The sequence below is a fragment of the Misgurnus anguillicaudatus genome, chromosome 20, assembly GCF_027580225.2.
Source record: "Misgurnus anguillicaudatus chromosome 20, ASM2758022v2, whole genome shotgun sequence".
Taxonomy (NCBI): Eukaryota; Metazoa; Chordata; class Actinopteri; order Cypriniformes; family Cobitidae; genus Misgurnus; species Misgurnus anguillicaudatus.
In genome coordinates this window covers 27,321,679-27,340,007 of record NC_073356.2, presented here as the reverse complement: position 1 = coordinate 27,340,007, position 18,329 = coordinate 27,321,679, and the positions used below count along the sequence as shown (strand labels likewise).

General features: G+C 36.5%; 2 protein-coding genes across 6 annotated transcripts in view; one reads left to right on the top strand and one right to left on the bottom strand.

The window, feature by feature from the left end:
- Positions 1 to 309: 309 nt before the first annotated feature.
- Positions 310 to 8,623, top strand: slc52a3-2a (solute carrier family 52 member 3-2a). Its single transcript, XM_055219070.2, has 4 exons — positions 310 to 459; positions 6,915 to 7,972; positions 8,120 to 8,243; positions 8,330 to 8,623. Exons 2-4 carry the CDS (start codon positions 6,945 to 6,947, stop codon positions 8,537 to 8,539), a joined length of 1,362 nt encoding a protein of 453 aa, XP_055075045.1. The 5' UTR covers positions 310 to 459; positions 6,915 to 6,944; the 3' UTR covers positions 8,540 to 8,623.
- A 5,579-nt stretch (positions 8,624 to 14,202) lies between these two features.
- nfatc1 (nuclear factor of activated T cells 1) overlaps positions 14,203 to 18,329 on the bottom strand; it is a 51,901-nt gene continuing 47,774 nt past the window's right edge. For all 5 annotated transcript variants that reach the window (XM_055220287.2, XM_073858425.1, XM_055220286.2 and 2 more), the window contains one exon: positions 14,203 to 15,697. In XM_055220287.2, the coding sequence (XP_055076262.1) occupies positions 15,642 to 15,697 (56 nt within the window). In that variant the 3' untranslated portion in view covers positions 14,203 to 15,641. The remainder of the gene's footprint in view (positions 15,698 to 18,329) is intronic.

Sequence of the window (18,329 nt, the reverse complement as noted above, 5' to 3'; positions counted from 1 at the left end):
ATTGCAGCTGGGTTGCCGGTAATTTACCGTAGATTTAAATTTATGTTATTTACTGGCAAGAGTTTGTTCAAAGTTAAATAAATGTTAAATATAAACAAGTCTTTATCTTTACAGAATAAAACTAAACTCTGCCCATTGATCACAGGAATGGTGAAGGCATTTTCTTAGCCTTAGGCTCTTGACATACCCACAAATATACCATTTCTAAAATGTTAGGTAAATACTGACTCTTTAACCTATCTTTTTTGCAAAATTATATACAAAGTGATATTTTGGTGTTAGAGGAAGATGAAAAATAAGGGAGGTGGATTTCTTTAATCTTCTATAAAACATCAACAGAAACAGTTGGTGATCTTGGTTGGTCAATATAAGCACACCCATTCACCCATGCAGGGTGATAAAAGACACATTCTTTCTATGGGAGTTTATATATAACAGTCTCATAAGATCTCAAAGCATGTGAGTATTATTACTTTTTAAATATGCAATATTAATTTATTTATCTTATACATTATTACATACTGTGTTTTATTAGGTTACTTATTTCCTTTTATATTTCTGAAAGTTAACATGATTGCATTTGTCAAATGTTGCACGCTAGAAGTAAAAAAAATCGCAATGAATGGGCTCCAAAAATTATGAACCAATTGTTGCATTCTGGATATTTTGATTGTTGCTTATGATAAAAACATCTGTGTAAAAAGCATGTATAATAATGTTTGTAATAGAACTATTTTTGCGTTTGATTTGTATTTTTATAGGCTTGTAGCAAATAGCTCAGTCTTCCTGACTTTGTTCTTAAAATACATTTGGCACAGCATCAAAGTATTAGTTAGACAATGCTCTGCTCGCTATACTGTAGATGTTATTCAATTACTTATGCAGATTGCCCTGAAACTAGCCTACAGTATGGGAAAATTGTGTTACTAAGATTTACCGCTGGAATACAAGGACTGATTTATATGTTTTCTTATGAATGATACCGTTAAAGATATTTAAAAAATAAAAGTATACTTGAATAAAGGCTACTAAAAATATACTTAAATATTGCATGTAAAATTTTGGTTGTGCTAAATAAAAGTGTTAAAGTTATTACTTTATAAGAAAGAGATGCATTGAAGGGATAGACACCTTAAAATGAGAATTCTGTTATCATTTACTTATCCTCATGTTGTTCTAAAGCTGTATGAATTTCTTTTTTTCTGATGAACACAAAAGAAGATATTTTGAGAAATGATGGTAAACACACAGCAGATAGTTACAATTGACTTCCATAGTAGGAATAAAAAAAATGATGGAATTTAATGTGTGCTTACCATCATTTATCAAAAGATTTTCTCTATCATTTATCACAATACTTCCAAAATATTTTTTCCTACTATGGAAGTCAATGGTCACTATAATGGTCACCTTTAAGAGATTATAATTTTAATTATACTACTTAAAAGTATAATTCAACTTCAGGAGTACCTTGGTGCACTTGAAAAGTACACTAAATACGGCAATACTTTAACTGATTCTTATGTATTTAAATAAATGTTTAAAAATAGCACAATTGAGTACACTTAGGTGTTTTTAAGTTTGTTTTACAGTTTTTCTGAATTGCTAAAACACTAAACCCCATTTTCTAAACAAAAATATCAGCTTTTTTCTTTGAATCACACAGTCTGCAAAACTTGAAACACTGCTAATGTGGTTAGACCAGGGTGTCCCGCAGAAAATTTGTTAGTTAAGGTGGTAGAGTTGTGCGGATGGGCGGGGCCGGAGGGGCGTGCGATCAAAGGGGCGGGGCGTATGCGTCATGATGAAAATTAAAATATTTTTATTAAAAACACTCAAATAAAACTTAATTTTGAAGAAACTATGACAAAAATGAACACATACTAGATTCTTAATGAATTAAATGTTTTAACAGATACCTCTAACGGGAATAGCTGCGTGATGAAATGAAACTAAAGGGTTAATAAACACAAACTGAAGCAGATTTGTAGAACGTCTGCCGAACGATGATAGGTAGCGCAAAAATTTAAAAAACTGATTATTTCCCACTATTAATTACATTTTCTTAAAGGAGTGTAACTACTGTAGCATGTAAATAATGCACATAAATAACATGAGTAAGAGCGCTCAACAATTATATCGAATCAACAGGAACGTGAAACCTAGCTAGCAGGTTGCTCAAACAACAAAATCACCAGCTAATTTGCAAGAACTATAGACTAATACAATAACAGTCTTAAATAACCCAAAACATAAATCCACTTACAGTTCTCACAGACACGCGTTTTATCAACTGTCTATCCTCCAGACATGACAGACCACGTATTTCTCTCCCTTTTTCGGCCATCGCAGTGTGAAGCGCATCTGCGCTATTCTCCAAGATGCACTTGACGGCCTTTTGTGCAGCGAAATTAAGGCAGTAGGGTTTCCCAGCTTAGGCGGGCCGCCCGAACTGGAAAGTGCTGCAGGAAACCCTGACATAATTTGCAAATTTAAATCGCCCATTTTGCAAAACTGTAAACACATTCTCATTCACAAAAAAACATTCAACTGCACTTCAACCCAGAATGGCACAACACCGGCCACAAAAGTTAAACAACTAACACACTGTTGTCATCGTTAACACACAACCACACAAAATTTAGCACAAATGTGTCCAATCAGTAATGTAATCAGGATATAAAGCTAGTTTAAATGGCATGTGTGATTTCCACAATGGAGGGTGGAGGAGAATGAAAAGGAGGATGAGGAAGAAGAGGAGGAGGAGGAGGAGAAGGACACAGAGGAAGACAAAGAGCAATAGCCATAACTTTAACTGAAATTCGAGCAATCATCACAGACCATTCTCTGGCTCATGATATGAATATGAGGGAAGCAGGACTACGTGTTACCAGGATAAAGTTCTTCCTTGCATTACCATACTTTGTCTGTATTGCACAGTAGATATTTGCGGAAACATACAGTCTTGTTCAAAATAATAGCAGTACAATGTGACTAACCAGAATAATCAAGGTTTTAGTATATTTTTTATTGCTACATGGCAAACAAGTTACCAGTAGGTTCAGTAGATTCTCAGAAAACAAACAAGACCCAGCATTCATGATATGCACACTCTTAAGGCTGTGCAATTGGGGTATTAGTTGAAAGGGGTGTGTTCAAAAAAATAGCAGTGTCTACCTTTGACTGTACAAATTCAAAACTATTTTGTACAAACATTTTTTTTTTCTGTGATTTAGCAATCCTGTGAATCACTAAACTAATATTTAGTTGTATGACCACAGTTTTTTAAAACTGCTTGACATCTTTGTGGCATGGAGTCAACCAACTTGTGGCACCTCTCAGCTGTTATTCCACTCCATGATTCTTTAACAACATTCCACAATTCATTCACATTTCTTGGTTTTGCTTCAGAAACAGCATTTTTGATATCACCCCACAAGTTCTCAATTGGATTAAGGTTAGGAGATTGGGCTGGCCACTCCATAACATTAATTTTGTTGGTTTGGAACCAAGACTTTGCCCGTTTACTAGTGTGTTTTGGGTCATTGTCTTGTTGAAACAACCATTTCAAGGGGATGTCCTCTTCAGCATAGGGCAACATGACCTCTTCAAGTATTTTAACATATGCAAACTGATCCATGATCCCTGGTATGCGATAAATAGGCCCAACACCATAGTAGGAGAAACATGCCCATATCATGATGCTTGCACCTCCATGCTTCACTGTCTTCACTGTGTACTGTGGCTTGAATTCAGAGTTTGGGGGTCGTCTCACAAACTGCCTGTGGCCCTTGGACCCAAAAAGAACAATTTTACTCTCATCAGTCCACAAAATGTTCCTCCATTTCTCTTTAGGCCAGTTGATGTGTTCTTTGGCAAATTGTAACCTCTTCTGCACATGCCTTTTTTTAACAGTGGGACTTTGCGGGGGATTCTTGAAAATAGATTAGCTTCACACAGACGTCTTCTAACTGTCACAGTACTTACAGGTAACTCCAGACTGTCTTTGATCATCCTGGAGGTGATCATTGGCTGAGCCTTTGCCATTCTGGTTATTCTTCTATCCATTTTGATGGTTGTCTTCCGTTTTCTTCCACGTCTCTCTGGTTTTGCTCTCCATTTTAAGGCATTGGAGATCATTTTAGCTGAACAACCTATCATTTTTTTGCACCTCTTTATAGGTTTTCCCCTCTCCAATCAACTTTTTAATCAAAGTACGCTGTTCTTCTGAACAGTGTCTTGAACAAACCATTTTCCTCAGCTTTCAAATGCATGTTCAACAAGTCTTGGCTTCATCCTTAAATAGGGGCCACCTGATTCACACCTGTTTTTTCACAAAATTGATGACCTCAGTGATTGAATGCCACACTGCTATTTTTTTGAACACACCCCTTTCGACTAATTCAACTACTTGCCCGGTTGCGCAGCCTTGGGAGCGTGCGTGTCATGGGTGCTGGGTCTCGTTTGTTTTCTGAGAGTCTGCTGAGCCTACGGGTGGCTTGTTTGCCACGTAGCAATAAAAAAATATACTAAAAACCTTGATTATTCTGGTTAGTCACATTGTACTGCTATTATTTTGAACAAGACTGTATGTGCACTTCTAACAAAGTGATCTTCTTGTAGAATTATTCTTCCGGTGGAAGATGATGTTATGTTCTCACAAAAACAGAAGACTCTTATTGTCAAAATTGTCTTTCAAAATAACACAATTTGATTGTGTGAAATACAACAGCAAGTTTAAGACATTGTACATTTCTGAGAAATCAACAGTGTGAGTCTATCCACAATAACCGTGCCAATTAGCCTCAAGGGTGCATCTTCTTGGATGAAGCTGGGTTCAATCTCATGAATAAGAGAAGACGTGGTCGCAACGTGACCATATACTGTATGCTGCCATGTTTTAATCTGGGACAATGTGAACTTTCACCAGCATATTCCAAGAATTTGTGAATGGTTCACCAATAACCCAGGTTTTATAAATTTGTGCCTCCCACCATACTCACCCTTTCTTTACAATAATCCTATAACACTGGAACACTTAGCCGCTATATTCTACTTCTTATATTATCTATTGATTTTCTGTGTTCTCCTCTACATCTACTCGTGTAAAGCTGCTTTGCAACAATTAACAATTGTGAAAAGCGCTATATAAATAAAATTGAATTGTAAAAAAAAATGCAGCATAAGGTTGAAACAACTTGGGTTTGCAAGTCAATTCAATCTATTATTTTAGGTTTTGACTTGTGATCCGTTGACATAACTTATAAAATTTTATAAAATTTTGTATTTGAACCTTCAAAATTTGTTAGCTCAATTTTTCTCAAAATTGACTTTGCTGACTCGATCAGTAAGTTTTTTAATAGAGAATTTCAAAATATAAATACTTTTTTTTTAATTGCTCATTCCGACTTATTTTGCCATCATGGGTCACTTTCAGTTACGTTGCGACTATGCTGCCAACATAGACTCGCACTTTAATTCCTTTGAAATTCACAATGTCTTGTATTTCATGCAGTCGAATTTTGTTATTTTGAAGGAACATTTTGACAATAGGAGTCTCCTGTTTTTGTGAGAACATCATCTTCCACCGGCATGTGGCAGTTTTTTAATTCTACAAAAGATCACTTTGTTAAAAGTGCACTTATATTTTTTCCCAAATATGTACTGTGCAATACAGACAAAGTATGGTAAAGATACTTCATCTTTGAGTATTCACTTTCTAGAGTTTTGGTGCAGTGATTTACTGAAACATTCTGCTAGTGTAAATACTGTGCTAGTTACGTGTACCCTTTTTCTTTACATTAACATTACACTTAACAGGAAACACATTCATAATACAATATTTGCATTGTACGCTCAGTAATCTGATCATATAGCCTAGTGGTTTACGTAACTGCAGTTTAATAAACAGTTTAATAAACAAAAGACAAGGGATCACACACACACACACACACGCACACGCACACGCACACGCACACGCACACACACACCTACACACACACACACACACACACACACACACACACACAATCTGAGGGATGTGAGACAAAACAGATTAATCCCTGTCCTCTATTAACACAATGACTGCAAACTCAAAATATGGGTCTCAGTTGGCTAAATATACACAATATACGATTGAAATAAAGATTACACAATTTTAATTAATAAATTAAATAGGTTAATAAATACATTTCTACAGACTCAATCGACCAAAATTTTATATAAAACTCATATTTAAAGGAAAAACTTGCACTCTAAATTAGCGCGTGGGCGGCAAAATTTAACAAACAATTAATGCCGCTCGTTTCTAAAACTTGACAAATGCGTTTGAAAACCAAATATATGCAAACAATTCATATTTTTAACACTTCTCACATTAATACTGACTTGTGTTTTTAACAATTTTTTACAGTCTATGATTTTTATTCATCGTAATACAAGAAACCAACCTGACTATTTCCAGTCACATGTAGAACAGAACGTCGGACGCAAAATAAATAAATAAAATAAAATAAAAAACTGAGCGTCACTGATGATGAAGTGGTCATTCAAACGTAAACTACTTATTTTTAACAAAGTAATTTTTTTTGGTGCCATATAAAAAATAAAGAATTACAATGAGATGGATGAATAAGAAAAATACATGAAATACGAAAATTTCACTAAAGTTTGCTAAAACAAGAACATAACCACAGTAGTGTTTCAAATTTTGCAAACTGTGTGATTCAATCAATAAAGTTGTTTTTACAGTTGACATTTTTTATTAGAAAATTAGGTTTAAAACAAAATTAGAACATGAAACCGCTACATTGACTAGGTGTCCTTAAATAACGTGTATTTAGTGCACTGTTTTCACCTTGGTCTAGAATAATGTTGATTGCTAACCTTCTTTTTCTTTTGCTAAAAATGTATAGCTTTTGAGGTCCAAAGGAGGAGGTCCAACCATGTCAATCCTCACTCATGTTTTGGCCTGCCTGTTTGGCATGGGATCCTGGGTCACCATCTGTGGGCTTTGGGTGGAGTTGCCTCTAATGGTTTCACATACTCCTGAGGGTTGGTATCTTCCATCCTACCTCTCCGTTATCATCCAAATTGCCAACATCGGTCCTCTGTTTGTCACATTAATGCATCGTTTTCGCCCAGGAACTCTTAAAGAGACAATAGTTATCTATTTCATTGTTAGTTTCGGGATACTGGCCAGCTTCTTCCTGGCTTTCTTCTGGAGCGAGAGGGTTCTGGTGCAAGGTGTGGAGCGTAGCGTTCCCCTCTTGCTTCTTACGTTCTTCATCTCCATCGTGGACTGCACTTCATCTGTGACTTTCCTGCCCTTCATGATGCAGCTCAAGGCACAGTATCTGACCACGTATTATATAGGAGAAGGTCTGAGCGGTCTCATCCCAGCTCTGGTAGCAATGGTTCAGGGTGTAGGCATCATGGAGTGTGTTAATGCATCACAGATCATCAGATCCAATGAAACGCAGCTTCGGTATCTTAATGCATCTGAAAGAGATACTGAAATAAACTACCTTGTGCCTCACTACCATCCAGCTAACTTTTCAGTAGAAGCATACTTTTTCTTCCTGACGGCCATGATGGTGGTTTGCTTGGTGGCTTTCTTACTTTTAAACTACCATCCAGCTGTAACTCAAGAACGCTCTGATACTAAACCAACAAATACGAAGAAAGACTCCAACTTAAAAAACAGAAGAAATGAACAGAAGCCGATGATTGGTTCTCAAACAGGTCTTGAGGAGCCCAAGAGCAAGTTTGGAACAGGGAGATACACCTGGTTACAGGTGGTGTACATCTATGTTACCCTTATCTGGGTGAACGCTCTAACCAATACTCTTTTGCCATCCGTTCAGTCTTACTCATGTTTGCCATACGGAAACCAGGCTTTTCATTGGTCGGCTACTATGGCCAATGTTGCCAATCCTTTGGCTTGCTTTATCACCATGTTTTATCTCCGAAGGTGAGAAATTGCTTTTACTGAAATGCTAGAATAATAGAAATTTAGGGTTTAATTTAACCCATTTAAAGCAGGAAGATGAATGTGTTATTACTTAAACATTTTCACTCATAGAAACTTGCACCAAACACTAAACTGAGTTTTTAACAGGTCTTTGGTGGTAATGGGACTTCTCACTTTTGCTGGCTCTCTTATTGGGGTTTATATTATGTGTATGGCTGTGTTGAGTCCATGTCCACTTTTAGTCAGTGAGACTTCTGGAGCTGTGCTTATGGTGAGTATTAACTTTACTACTAACGTAGTAATGTTGTGATTTATTTTTATTGCTTCTACAATAAGATAATTTTGTATGTTTTATAGGTGTTGGCGTGGTTCTTTTTGATTTTCATCCTCTCATTTGTGAAGGTGATGATTGCTGTTATTCTTCGTGATGAAGGTCACATGGCTCTTGTATGGTGCGGAGCAATGGTGCAGATTGGGTCAATGCTGGGGGCAGTAACTATGTTCCCCCTAGTCAACATTTATGAGTTTTTCACTTCAGGGGATCCATGTAACAAAAACTGCATTTAATATTTTGATCCTGGAAAAAGAGAAACAATATTAATATTACTCTTAAGGCTAATAATGTAATTATACTTATGAAATAATGAAAAAGTCACTCTCTACTTACAAGTCACTCTTGATTGTGAAGAATTTGGGACATTTTGAGATGTTTTTATATAATTATTAATATTGAATTTTAATCAGCCATGTTGGCAATTATACACTGCTTTGGAATACTCCATTCTGATTGTTCAGTCGTGTCACTCAGTGGTCTGACATTCCTTAATAATTCACATATATTGGGGGATTCAAAAACTGAATCCCTGCTCATCCAGGGCCATTACTGGTTCTACTAAAATGTCAGGTATACAGGTATGTTACCCTGTCTGTGAAATTTTTTGCTGAAGTCTCATAATCTAAAAATGAGATTGGAGCATCAAAGTTTGATTTCAATCATTGATTTCACTTTAATTTCAATCTTTCATATGACCTCAGTATTTAAGATACCAGGGTTATATTTTCACAGAGAGGGTCACGCATTTAATTTCAAACATTGTCAAATTACTTTTGTGGCAAGTAACTATCTAAGCAGGATAATGTACAGGCAATAAAGTAAAATAAACTTTTTAAGGTAACACAAAGCTCTATGTGTTTTTTTATAACAAATTTTACATTTAGAACCCAACGTCGGACTGACGTCAAAACCCAACATCAAACTGACGTCAAAACCCAACGTCGGACTACGTCAAAACCCAACGTTGGACTGACGTCAAAACCCAACGTCGATCTGACGTCAAAACCCAACGTCAATCTGATGTCAAAATCCAACGTCGGACTGACGTAACAGGGCTCAAAATTAACTTTTTTATTTGGTAGCACTGGTGCTCCCAACTTTAAAGAGTTAGGAGCACCAGCAAAAATTTAGGCGCATCCATCCACAAATTAAAAAGCACCACAACTACAATGTAAATGTTATGGCTTTACACATCCTATGGCCAGCATTTAAAATTTGGTTTTCTATTTTTTTTATATTTTTTTTTGCTGCATAGACTCCTAAATTAACACCCAAATGCTGTTGAAATAGTATAGCAGCAATAATAATTTAACAATTACAGGTAACATGATTAAGATTACAATGGAAAATCTAGCAAACACGTAAAACACTGATTAATTGGGACATTACAAAAGTGACCTTAATATAGAAGGCTAATATATATTGGTATTGATAACTGCATTACCAAGATGCTATTACTACTAAATAGGCAATGTTTTAAAAAATACAACAAAAACATACCATCACCATTGTCGTGTTCCACATCAACATGGACCACAAGGATGTTTGTCGGATGTCCATTCACCAGCGCATGCGCACATACATTATCAAACACACTTTGACAGACGTACAGGTCGGTGTCTCCATTAATAATGAACACATTTGTCACGACACGTCTTGTGTTTTTGGCACTTTCGCCATGTTTAAGCAAGGTACGTCTGGTGCTTAAAATGTTTTGATTCCGCCACCAACGCCGTTTTACAGGATTTACAGTAAGTATTTACATCGAGCCATTTTCATAGCGGAGACACTCGACATCTTTAAGCCACTCTCTCCGAAAGGTTTAACGTCAAGTCTTTTCTTCCGGTGTTGGAGTCGCATTTGAATCCGGATCGTCGTCATTAATTACAGTAGTAACATTGGCTGTAATCGTCTCGTTCTCGTCATGCTCGCGGTTCGTCTTTTCATATTTCCGCGCTTCACGTATGTAGCACGGCAACAAGGAATGACTGACGCTCATATTAGCCAATCTGCGGTCTTCATTAAACGCAAGAACTGGTTATGTAACGTTGGAGAGAACACTGAACCTGGGACAGCGCCAGCACGCAGCATCACAATCTAAAAGTCGCACCACAACAAAATGGGCAGTCGCACAAATGCTCCCAAATATATTTTAAGGTCGCACAGATTAAATTTCGGTCGCATATGCGACCAAAATGGTCGCAATTTCGAGCCCTGACGTAAAAACCCAACGTCGATCTAACGCCAAAACCCAACGTCGATCTGACGTCAAAACCCAACGTCAGAACGACGTCAAAACCCAACGTCGATCTGACGTCAAAACCCAACGTCGATCTGACGTCAAAATCCAACGTCGATCTGACGTCAAAACCCAACGTCGGAACGATGTCAAAACCCAATGTCGATCTGACATCAAAATCCAACATCAATCTGAAATCCAAACCCAATGTCAATCTGACGTCAAAACCCAACGTCGATCTGACTTCAAAACCCAACGTCGATCTGATGTCAAAATCCAACATCAATCTGAAATCCAAACCCAACGTCGATCTGACATCAAAACCCAACATGTTTGTTCACACTATACTTGAAAGTGCTTAATAATTACACCTTAAGTAACTTTTACACTTTTATTTATTTACCTGGGACCTAATATAATCAGGGCAAAAAAGACTGGATGTTTTCACAAAATATTTTATACCAAAGAAAACAAAGCGCGAGAGCATTGCGTGCCTCCATCTAACAGAGGTAAAAACCAGAAAGACATGAGGTCTCTTCATTAACACAAGCTTTACACTGTCATGTGACAGAAGAAATAAAGCCACAGTCATTAAGAAACAAATTATTATCAAAAAAATATAGATAGTTTCTATTTTTGGTTATAAAGCAGATATGTGCTATCAAAATGTGATAATAATAGTTCATAAAAATTTTATGCATTTACATAAAATAGTTTTAATCATGATCAGTAAAAATGTAAATGTAAAAATCACATAATAAACAAATATATGTGTATGTCTGTATGGTGAGGAAAATGGGTTTTGCTTATTTGTATAATTTGTGTATTAGGTGAGAACTACCATAAACAAAGAACATCTTCAATGCCAGCTACAGCAGAATCATTAAATGACCACAAGATGGCGTACTCGCTTTGTTAATGAATATTTATGCCTAATTGTTAGAAAAAACAACAAATTACAAAAATTTCGCAATTATTTCATAGATTGTATATATTTATTCCACGGGGTTAAAATATTGAAAGAGAACCTTTCATTTTCTAATAAACTAAGACCGATAATAACAATCTGTGCATAACACCACCATTGCTTTGATCCAATGAGCTCTTATTGTGATTCACAGTATGAATGCAGAGGAGATAATGGCATTTATAGATATGTGGGACTCCCATCTGTAAGTTTTAAGACTTTGTGGTGAGTTATTCTTGACAGCTGGTTTCCTTGATGCAGTGATAAGAGTAAGAATACACCAGGCCTGCGACGGTTACCGAAGGCCTCTTCTTTTTGGATCTCAAACGATCCTCACCCAGGCAGCCTACTAATAGAGTGGTTATTTCTGGGCACTGGCTTTGATGATCCACCCCACCCTGACTGTGCGTTGTCAACATGGCAGTGTGACTCGCGATTCAAACTCATGGAAAATATTCCTGTCCGCCTGGCAGGTGTCACAGGGAGCTTGGCTCAAAGCCTGGACCGAACAGCTGCTTCTACTTTGATCCATTAGTTACTACTCTGGAAGTTCAGCTCTCCAGGGCACATGAGGATGAAATCTTCTACATATTTCACAGCTCCTTTTCAGACAATAGTACCACAGTTTTAATGAGCCGTTGTGTCTGAGAGATAAAATTGAAACTATCTGTGAAAAAGAACATTGGGGCAGAGTTTCATATTTTTTAATGGTTTGGACAAAAGATTTGTCTCACTTTTCAATTCTCTGTGATCATTAGTGACCCCGTCTATGAAATCCAAGTCTCATAATGAGATTAGGACCATTAACGTACGATATTAAAGATATCAAGGTTATATTTTCACGGAATGTTTTTACATTATGTAGGATGATCTTATGCTGAAAACCAGGGACGTCGTGCACCAATTTTTTTTAAGGGGGCACAGTGTGCACAGTTCACAGAAATTGTGCATACACATTATAGAACTTTCAGTCTTTTCCATAGCACTTACATTTCTAACAATCTAAGCGCCCCTGCCTTCATGCAATACCTCCAAAATAAGTGTGTTGACTAACTTTTATATCAAATACTATTAAATCGGAATAATGACATATATCATAATTACATCTAAAACGGCATGTTTTGTTTAATGACTTGTTTAATTTATTAATGCATTTTGCATAACAACTGCATTATCCTATGAAATTAATGTAATTTAAAATCCATAAAGTATTTAAACAACGAAAAGGACATAAGCTATAGCCACGTGATTGATTTTAATGTTCAATAATGATTTTGAAAAATATGTTTAGATAAAATTATTAGAGGAACGGATTTTTCCATTAAATTTTACCTCATATAAGCATGTGTGATTCCGCGACCCCGAGAACTCTGGTGAACTTTGGCGTTGTACCAAGAAGATTAATCTAGAAATCTCTACTAATATAACGACGAGACGGTCACATTTTAAACCAAACATTTTCTACACAGAGGAGGTTAACTGCACATTACCGTTCTGGGGTTTGAACATGTTGTGAGCGTTTCTTACACGTTTTAATTCCTCAGGTAGCCAAATGCAGCAGCAACAGCAAAGCTCGTGAACGCGCTCAGACGCTGATGACGTCTGCGCCTGCGCTGACTGCAGCCCTTGCCGCCAGAATAAAGTAATGTAACATGATCAAAACACTATCAAAACGGCAAAAATCTCTGAAAAGTGACAAGGATGCAGCACATAATTTATAATAATTGTGCATATTAAACGAAGGTGACCAGATTAAAAAAATGAAAACCGGGGACATTTCCTAGTTAAATGGTCAAAATATCATTATAAAATCTCATTTGTTGTTATCTATGAATTAAAAAAGGGGGACAAAAGTTTTTTTGAAAGTTTTCTTCTTTTTATTGTTGTGGGTTCACTGGAAAAAATGACTTACTTCTTACTTAATAGTATTTTGTCTTGTTTTCAATATAAGATGCATTATCAAGAAATCAAGATGAGCAAAATCCCCTAAGAATTTGTTGGCAGATCTTTTTTTTGCTTGTTTTAAGCACAAATTTGATATTTTGGTCTAAAAACTATTTTGGTCTAGACTTTTTGCTCATCAAGAAAATGCATTTAAGAATTTTTTGATATTTGTACTGAAAACAAAAGAAAAATACTAATAAGAAAGTCATTTTCTACAGTGTTTCTAATTCAATTAATTTAACAATTCTTGTAGCCTAAATCTATTTTTTCCTTGTTTACACAAGAGACATACCTCATAAAAAATTACTTCTAAGGTACTATTTCAGCTGATTTCATAGCATTGTAAACATGAAGAACAAAAGGAATAATGCAAAATGTAAACATATTTAGCCTACACAAAACAAATGCTCAATACCACACTGTGCTCAGTTCACTTCATTGGTGTATTACTTTAATTTAACATTAGTAGTTTGTACCTTAACCTCCGATAACTGTAACTGTTTTCATATCATCTGGTCACCTTATATTAAACAGATTAAAAGAGTAACAGATTAATGGACGCTTCTTTGATTTTGAGGTTGCATGCAAAATCCATTTGGCTCAAAAAACCGAGGGGGCACAAGGTTCACATTTGATTTTAGAAACCTGTGGCTTGTATGGGTTACTGCAGTCACACTGTCAAACACATCAACTGTATTTTTTCAGTATCTGCATGCATATGAATACACTATACAACTTCACACATATAAAAGAGCCAACAAAGCATGATTTTATTGTGCATATTTTGGTACTGAAATGATAATGCTTGCTCCGTAGAAACATGACTAGCATCGGTAAATACATATACATACACATGAAAGAAAAACGATCAACAATTTGATTGTTGATACCCTGTGGAAGAATATATTCCCTTTGTGAATTAGGCCTGATTGTCAGTAACAACAAAAGGAAACAATGTGGTATTCTCGAAATGCTGTTAAAGAAAAATACAAATTAAAGTGCATATATTGCCTAATGATCTACAGACAAAGGATACAATGTACAGGACTTAAACGCCTGCCCAAAATCTCATTATATGCTGAGAAACATGCATTACGTTTATAATTCGAGAGGACAAAAAATACATATAAAAAGTATTCCTGCTTAATAAACACTTTAAGGCACAGTGCAGTAAACCATCAGGTCAGAGAGGCAGTTATAGTGAAACGTATGCTGTTCAGAGGCAGTTCAACAAAGCGGAAACAATCGTGCCTTGCTAGAATAATAATATTGAATGGTTGACGATGTCATTCTCTGGTCACAACTATTATTGAAATGTGACCGATGAGGGAATCGATTTGCTATACCTCCCTTATGGCCTGCGTTTGATTATTCCAGCTCACTCCAAATAAATAAATTCTAGTCTAGTCTAGTCTATTCATACAAATTCCAGTTAACAAGTAATCATACCCCATAATAAAAAAGCTATAAACATTGGAATGGCTTTTCAGACATAAGTAGACACAGACATCTGCTGTCAAATGAAGAACAAAACTACAATCCGGCATAAGGTTTTAAGGCAAGTCAATAAGGCCTCTCGGGCTTACCAACGCGGTAAAGGCTTCAAAATGAACAAATTTGCCCACAAAGGCAATCTGTTGTCAATAGTTGAGAAATAGATACTTCACTTAAGTGTGCCATTACATGATAAAATATAACAAAAACATATAAACAAAAGAGAAATTCACACATGCATCCAACACAAAAGGCCTGGGTTTTAATTTAGATCTGTGCACGTGTCCACCGCGTGTCTGGTTCTTGGCCTGCAAAGTTACTGATTTGTGACCAGACTCAAGTTTGTCTTCGATGCAAATATTCTTTTTAGAAATATACACGATTGTGTACAGAGAAGGCGTTCAAACTGCACTTATGGTAATAATTTAAAAAGCTACACGAGTACAAGAGAGTATATATATATAGGGAAAAAAACAAGAAATAATTTGGTCCATAAGAGCGCACTCTGTATTGGCAGGACGCGCTGATAAATTTTGGAGTGAAGTGCACTTTTCTTTTGTGCTTTCAGTCCCTCGTGGAAATAGAAGAAGCAGAGTTCAGTCAGTTCTGATGGTCAGGTCTTGTAAATCTGGATCTTCTGTTCTTCAGGAGTCTGTGATCGCTGTGGTCTTCTCAGAGGGACCTTCAGCTGCTACGCGTGGCTGTGCACGGAGATGCTGGAGAGATCGTTCCTGATGATTTCATTAACTGTGAAAACAAGAGAGAAATTATGTTACTTTACTTAAACCTATTCATTTGCATTACAAATTTTATCATCTAAAGGCTTTTGAAATTTATAAAAAATATTTTCTGATGCTTTTTATTTGGATCTTTGTTTATATGCAATATAACACTTAAAGTCCCCCTGTAGTCAAAACTTTTATTATTTAAAACCCACCATAGTAGCATATGTAAAAGTTTTCCTGTGACTTTGTTATGCTTTCTAACAGCTTAAATGTAACTGTGCACCCTTGCCTCATTTATTATATGTGAATCTATACATATGCAAATTAGTCCCCGCCTCTACTCAATCGCCCAGCTCAGACCATAGATGTAAATATGCAAACTAGACCCTGCCTCTTTTCTTTCGCATCACCTTTGACCATAGGTATATATGTTAATAGATGCTACATTCTGCAGTTTCAGACACATAACTGCTAAATTCAGTTTCATACAATGTTTACGTAAACTGCGCGTTTGCATCACTAATCTTTTAACGCTGATGTCAACAGGTGTGAGCATCACAGAAGCAAAGCTGAAGCAGCTGTGCTGAATTGTTTCTATGCAGCATCCATACGTAATATCTATGGCTCGAACTACTGATTTATTACTGTGTTGATGTGATTGGTTACATTTCTGATGTAGGAAACCATAATAATTTCAAAACGCAGAAATGGGACTGTCTTTGGAATAATCAAATTTAATGGAGAAAATGCACAGCAATGGTGATGAATGGTAAATTTGCACATGGTTTGTCTTAAAGGTGCCAAAGAATGCATTGAAATAGTATGTTAAAATTATTCTTTGATATTTACATAGAAGGTATGTAACTTTATTACGTTAAAAAATGATCCAGAAATGTTTTTACATGTCCATATACAACCCTAGGATTTGTCCTTTGAATAAAATTTTCTATTTTTGCCCTATTTGGAAGCGTCATGAATAATAGTGTTGAGCTCTGCTCAGATAGAGACAGAGCGCAGTTATGCTAATTTTAAAACCATGCTCACCGTGGGAAAAACAATTCAACCGTCTCCATTGACTTTGTATTGCGAGAAGCCGCCTCCTTGCCATTTCTGGCTACAAAAAACAGAATAATGCCTAAAAGCTGCTGTGTGACAAGGTGTACAGCCGAAAAGAAATAAAAAACCCCGAAATAAGTTTACATGAGCTGTTGAGCCGTAAAACCCAGCCTTTAAGGAGAAAAAAAGTGGATCGCCAACTACGTTTCCCTCTAGTGGGCGCAGTTCTACTAATAGTAGTACTATGAAAAGTTGCCTGTTTCCACTTTTGTGTCTTTAAACGCAAATTTTTTAAGGTCGACAGCTTATAAAAACTTATTTCTGGGTTTTTTGGCTTGTTAGCTGTACACCCTGCTTTTAGGCATTATTCTGTTTTTGTTACAAGCCAGAAATGACAAGGAGACGGCCTCTCAAAACACGAAGCCAATGAGACAGATGGATTGTTTTCCGGCCGGTGGGCGTGGTTTTCAGGTTATGACGCGTTGCACTCTTTCTCTATTGCTTTGCTCTGAGGCTCATGCCAGTAGCTCACACAAGTAAACATTTTATCATCTTTGTAATTAATTTAATGTGTAATTTAATGTTGGGGGTGTACATCTCGACTGTGACATCACAGTCGGTTTTAATGTTGAGATTAACCTGTTTTCCAGCAGTCTTTTGCTTGCACAAGGTTTATACATAAAAATGAGGAAACAAATGCGTTTGAGGCTCATTAAATATTATTACGGAGGGGCAACCTTCCGATCTCTCTGATGAAGCCAATATGGAAGTGACTTAAACTGCAATTCATTGACTGTCCACTAGAGGCTAACTCCAAAAGGGAGGCAATTCATATAGACCTCCTTGTTAAAATGCCCAACTTTACAGTAGAAAATAATATGTTTGCAGATTGCAGTAGTCTATATAACAAATTTTTCCTTTCATGACAACTTTGAGGGGGGTGAATTTTTTTTAAAACTTATCCGTTTAAATTATATTAAGCCTTAAGCCACGCCCTTAATTATGGCGGTTGAACTGCCACTACTGTCACTAAAATCGAGCTAGGCGGGCGTGGTTTCAGGCACCAGCCACCTCAGCTTCACCCACATCCTGCGTCTTTAACCATTTTCGATTATCCGTGAGTGATGCACGGCAAAGATGGCGACGGCAGGCACCGCCTACTTTAAGCTTCAAAAAAGGTCTTCACAAACCTATGGGTGATGTCTATGGTCATTACAATGTACAGATCTCTTATTATTCATAATTGTTTATTCTATGGCATCATATTTAAAGGCGGAGTCCACGATGTTTGAAAAACGCGTTGGAAAAGGAGACGGGCCGACTACCAAAACACACTTATAGCCAATCAAATCAAATCAAATGCCGGTTTGCGTATGTGTGGGGCGGGTCTATCAACAGAAGGTCCAGATTCTATTGGGGTAGGGGCGTGTTTGTTTAGGTGATTTCAAATATCAACATTGGCTTTCAAACATCATGGACTCCGCCTTTAAACACCACATAGACATAAAAACAACGATAAAAACTTTATTTTCACAACAGGGGGACTTAAAAGCTGCAATTAGTAACTAGTGTCTCTTTGTTGCCATCTCTGTTTGAAG

Bases quoted from the DNA above. Each gene is read 5' to 3' on its own strand.
- slc52a3-2a (XM_055219070.2), top strand. From the start codon at position 6,945: ATGTCAATCCTCACTCATGTTTTGGCCTGCCTGTTTGGCATGGGATCC. The intron at 7,973-8,119 runs GTGAGAAATTGC...AGTTTTTAACAG, and splicing joins ACCATGTTTTATCTCCGAAG to GTCTTTGGTGGTAATGGGAC. The intron at 8,244-8,329 runs GTGAGTATTAAC...TATGTTTTATAG, and splicing joins CTTCTGGAGCTGTGCTTATG to GTGTTGGCGTGGTTCTTTTT.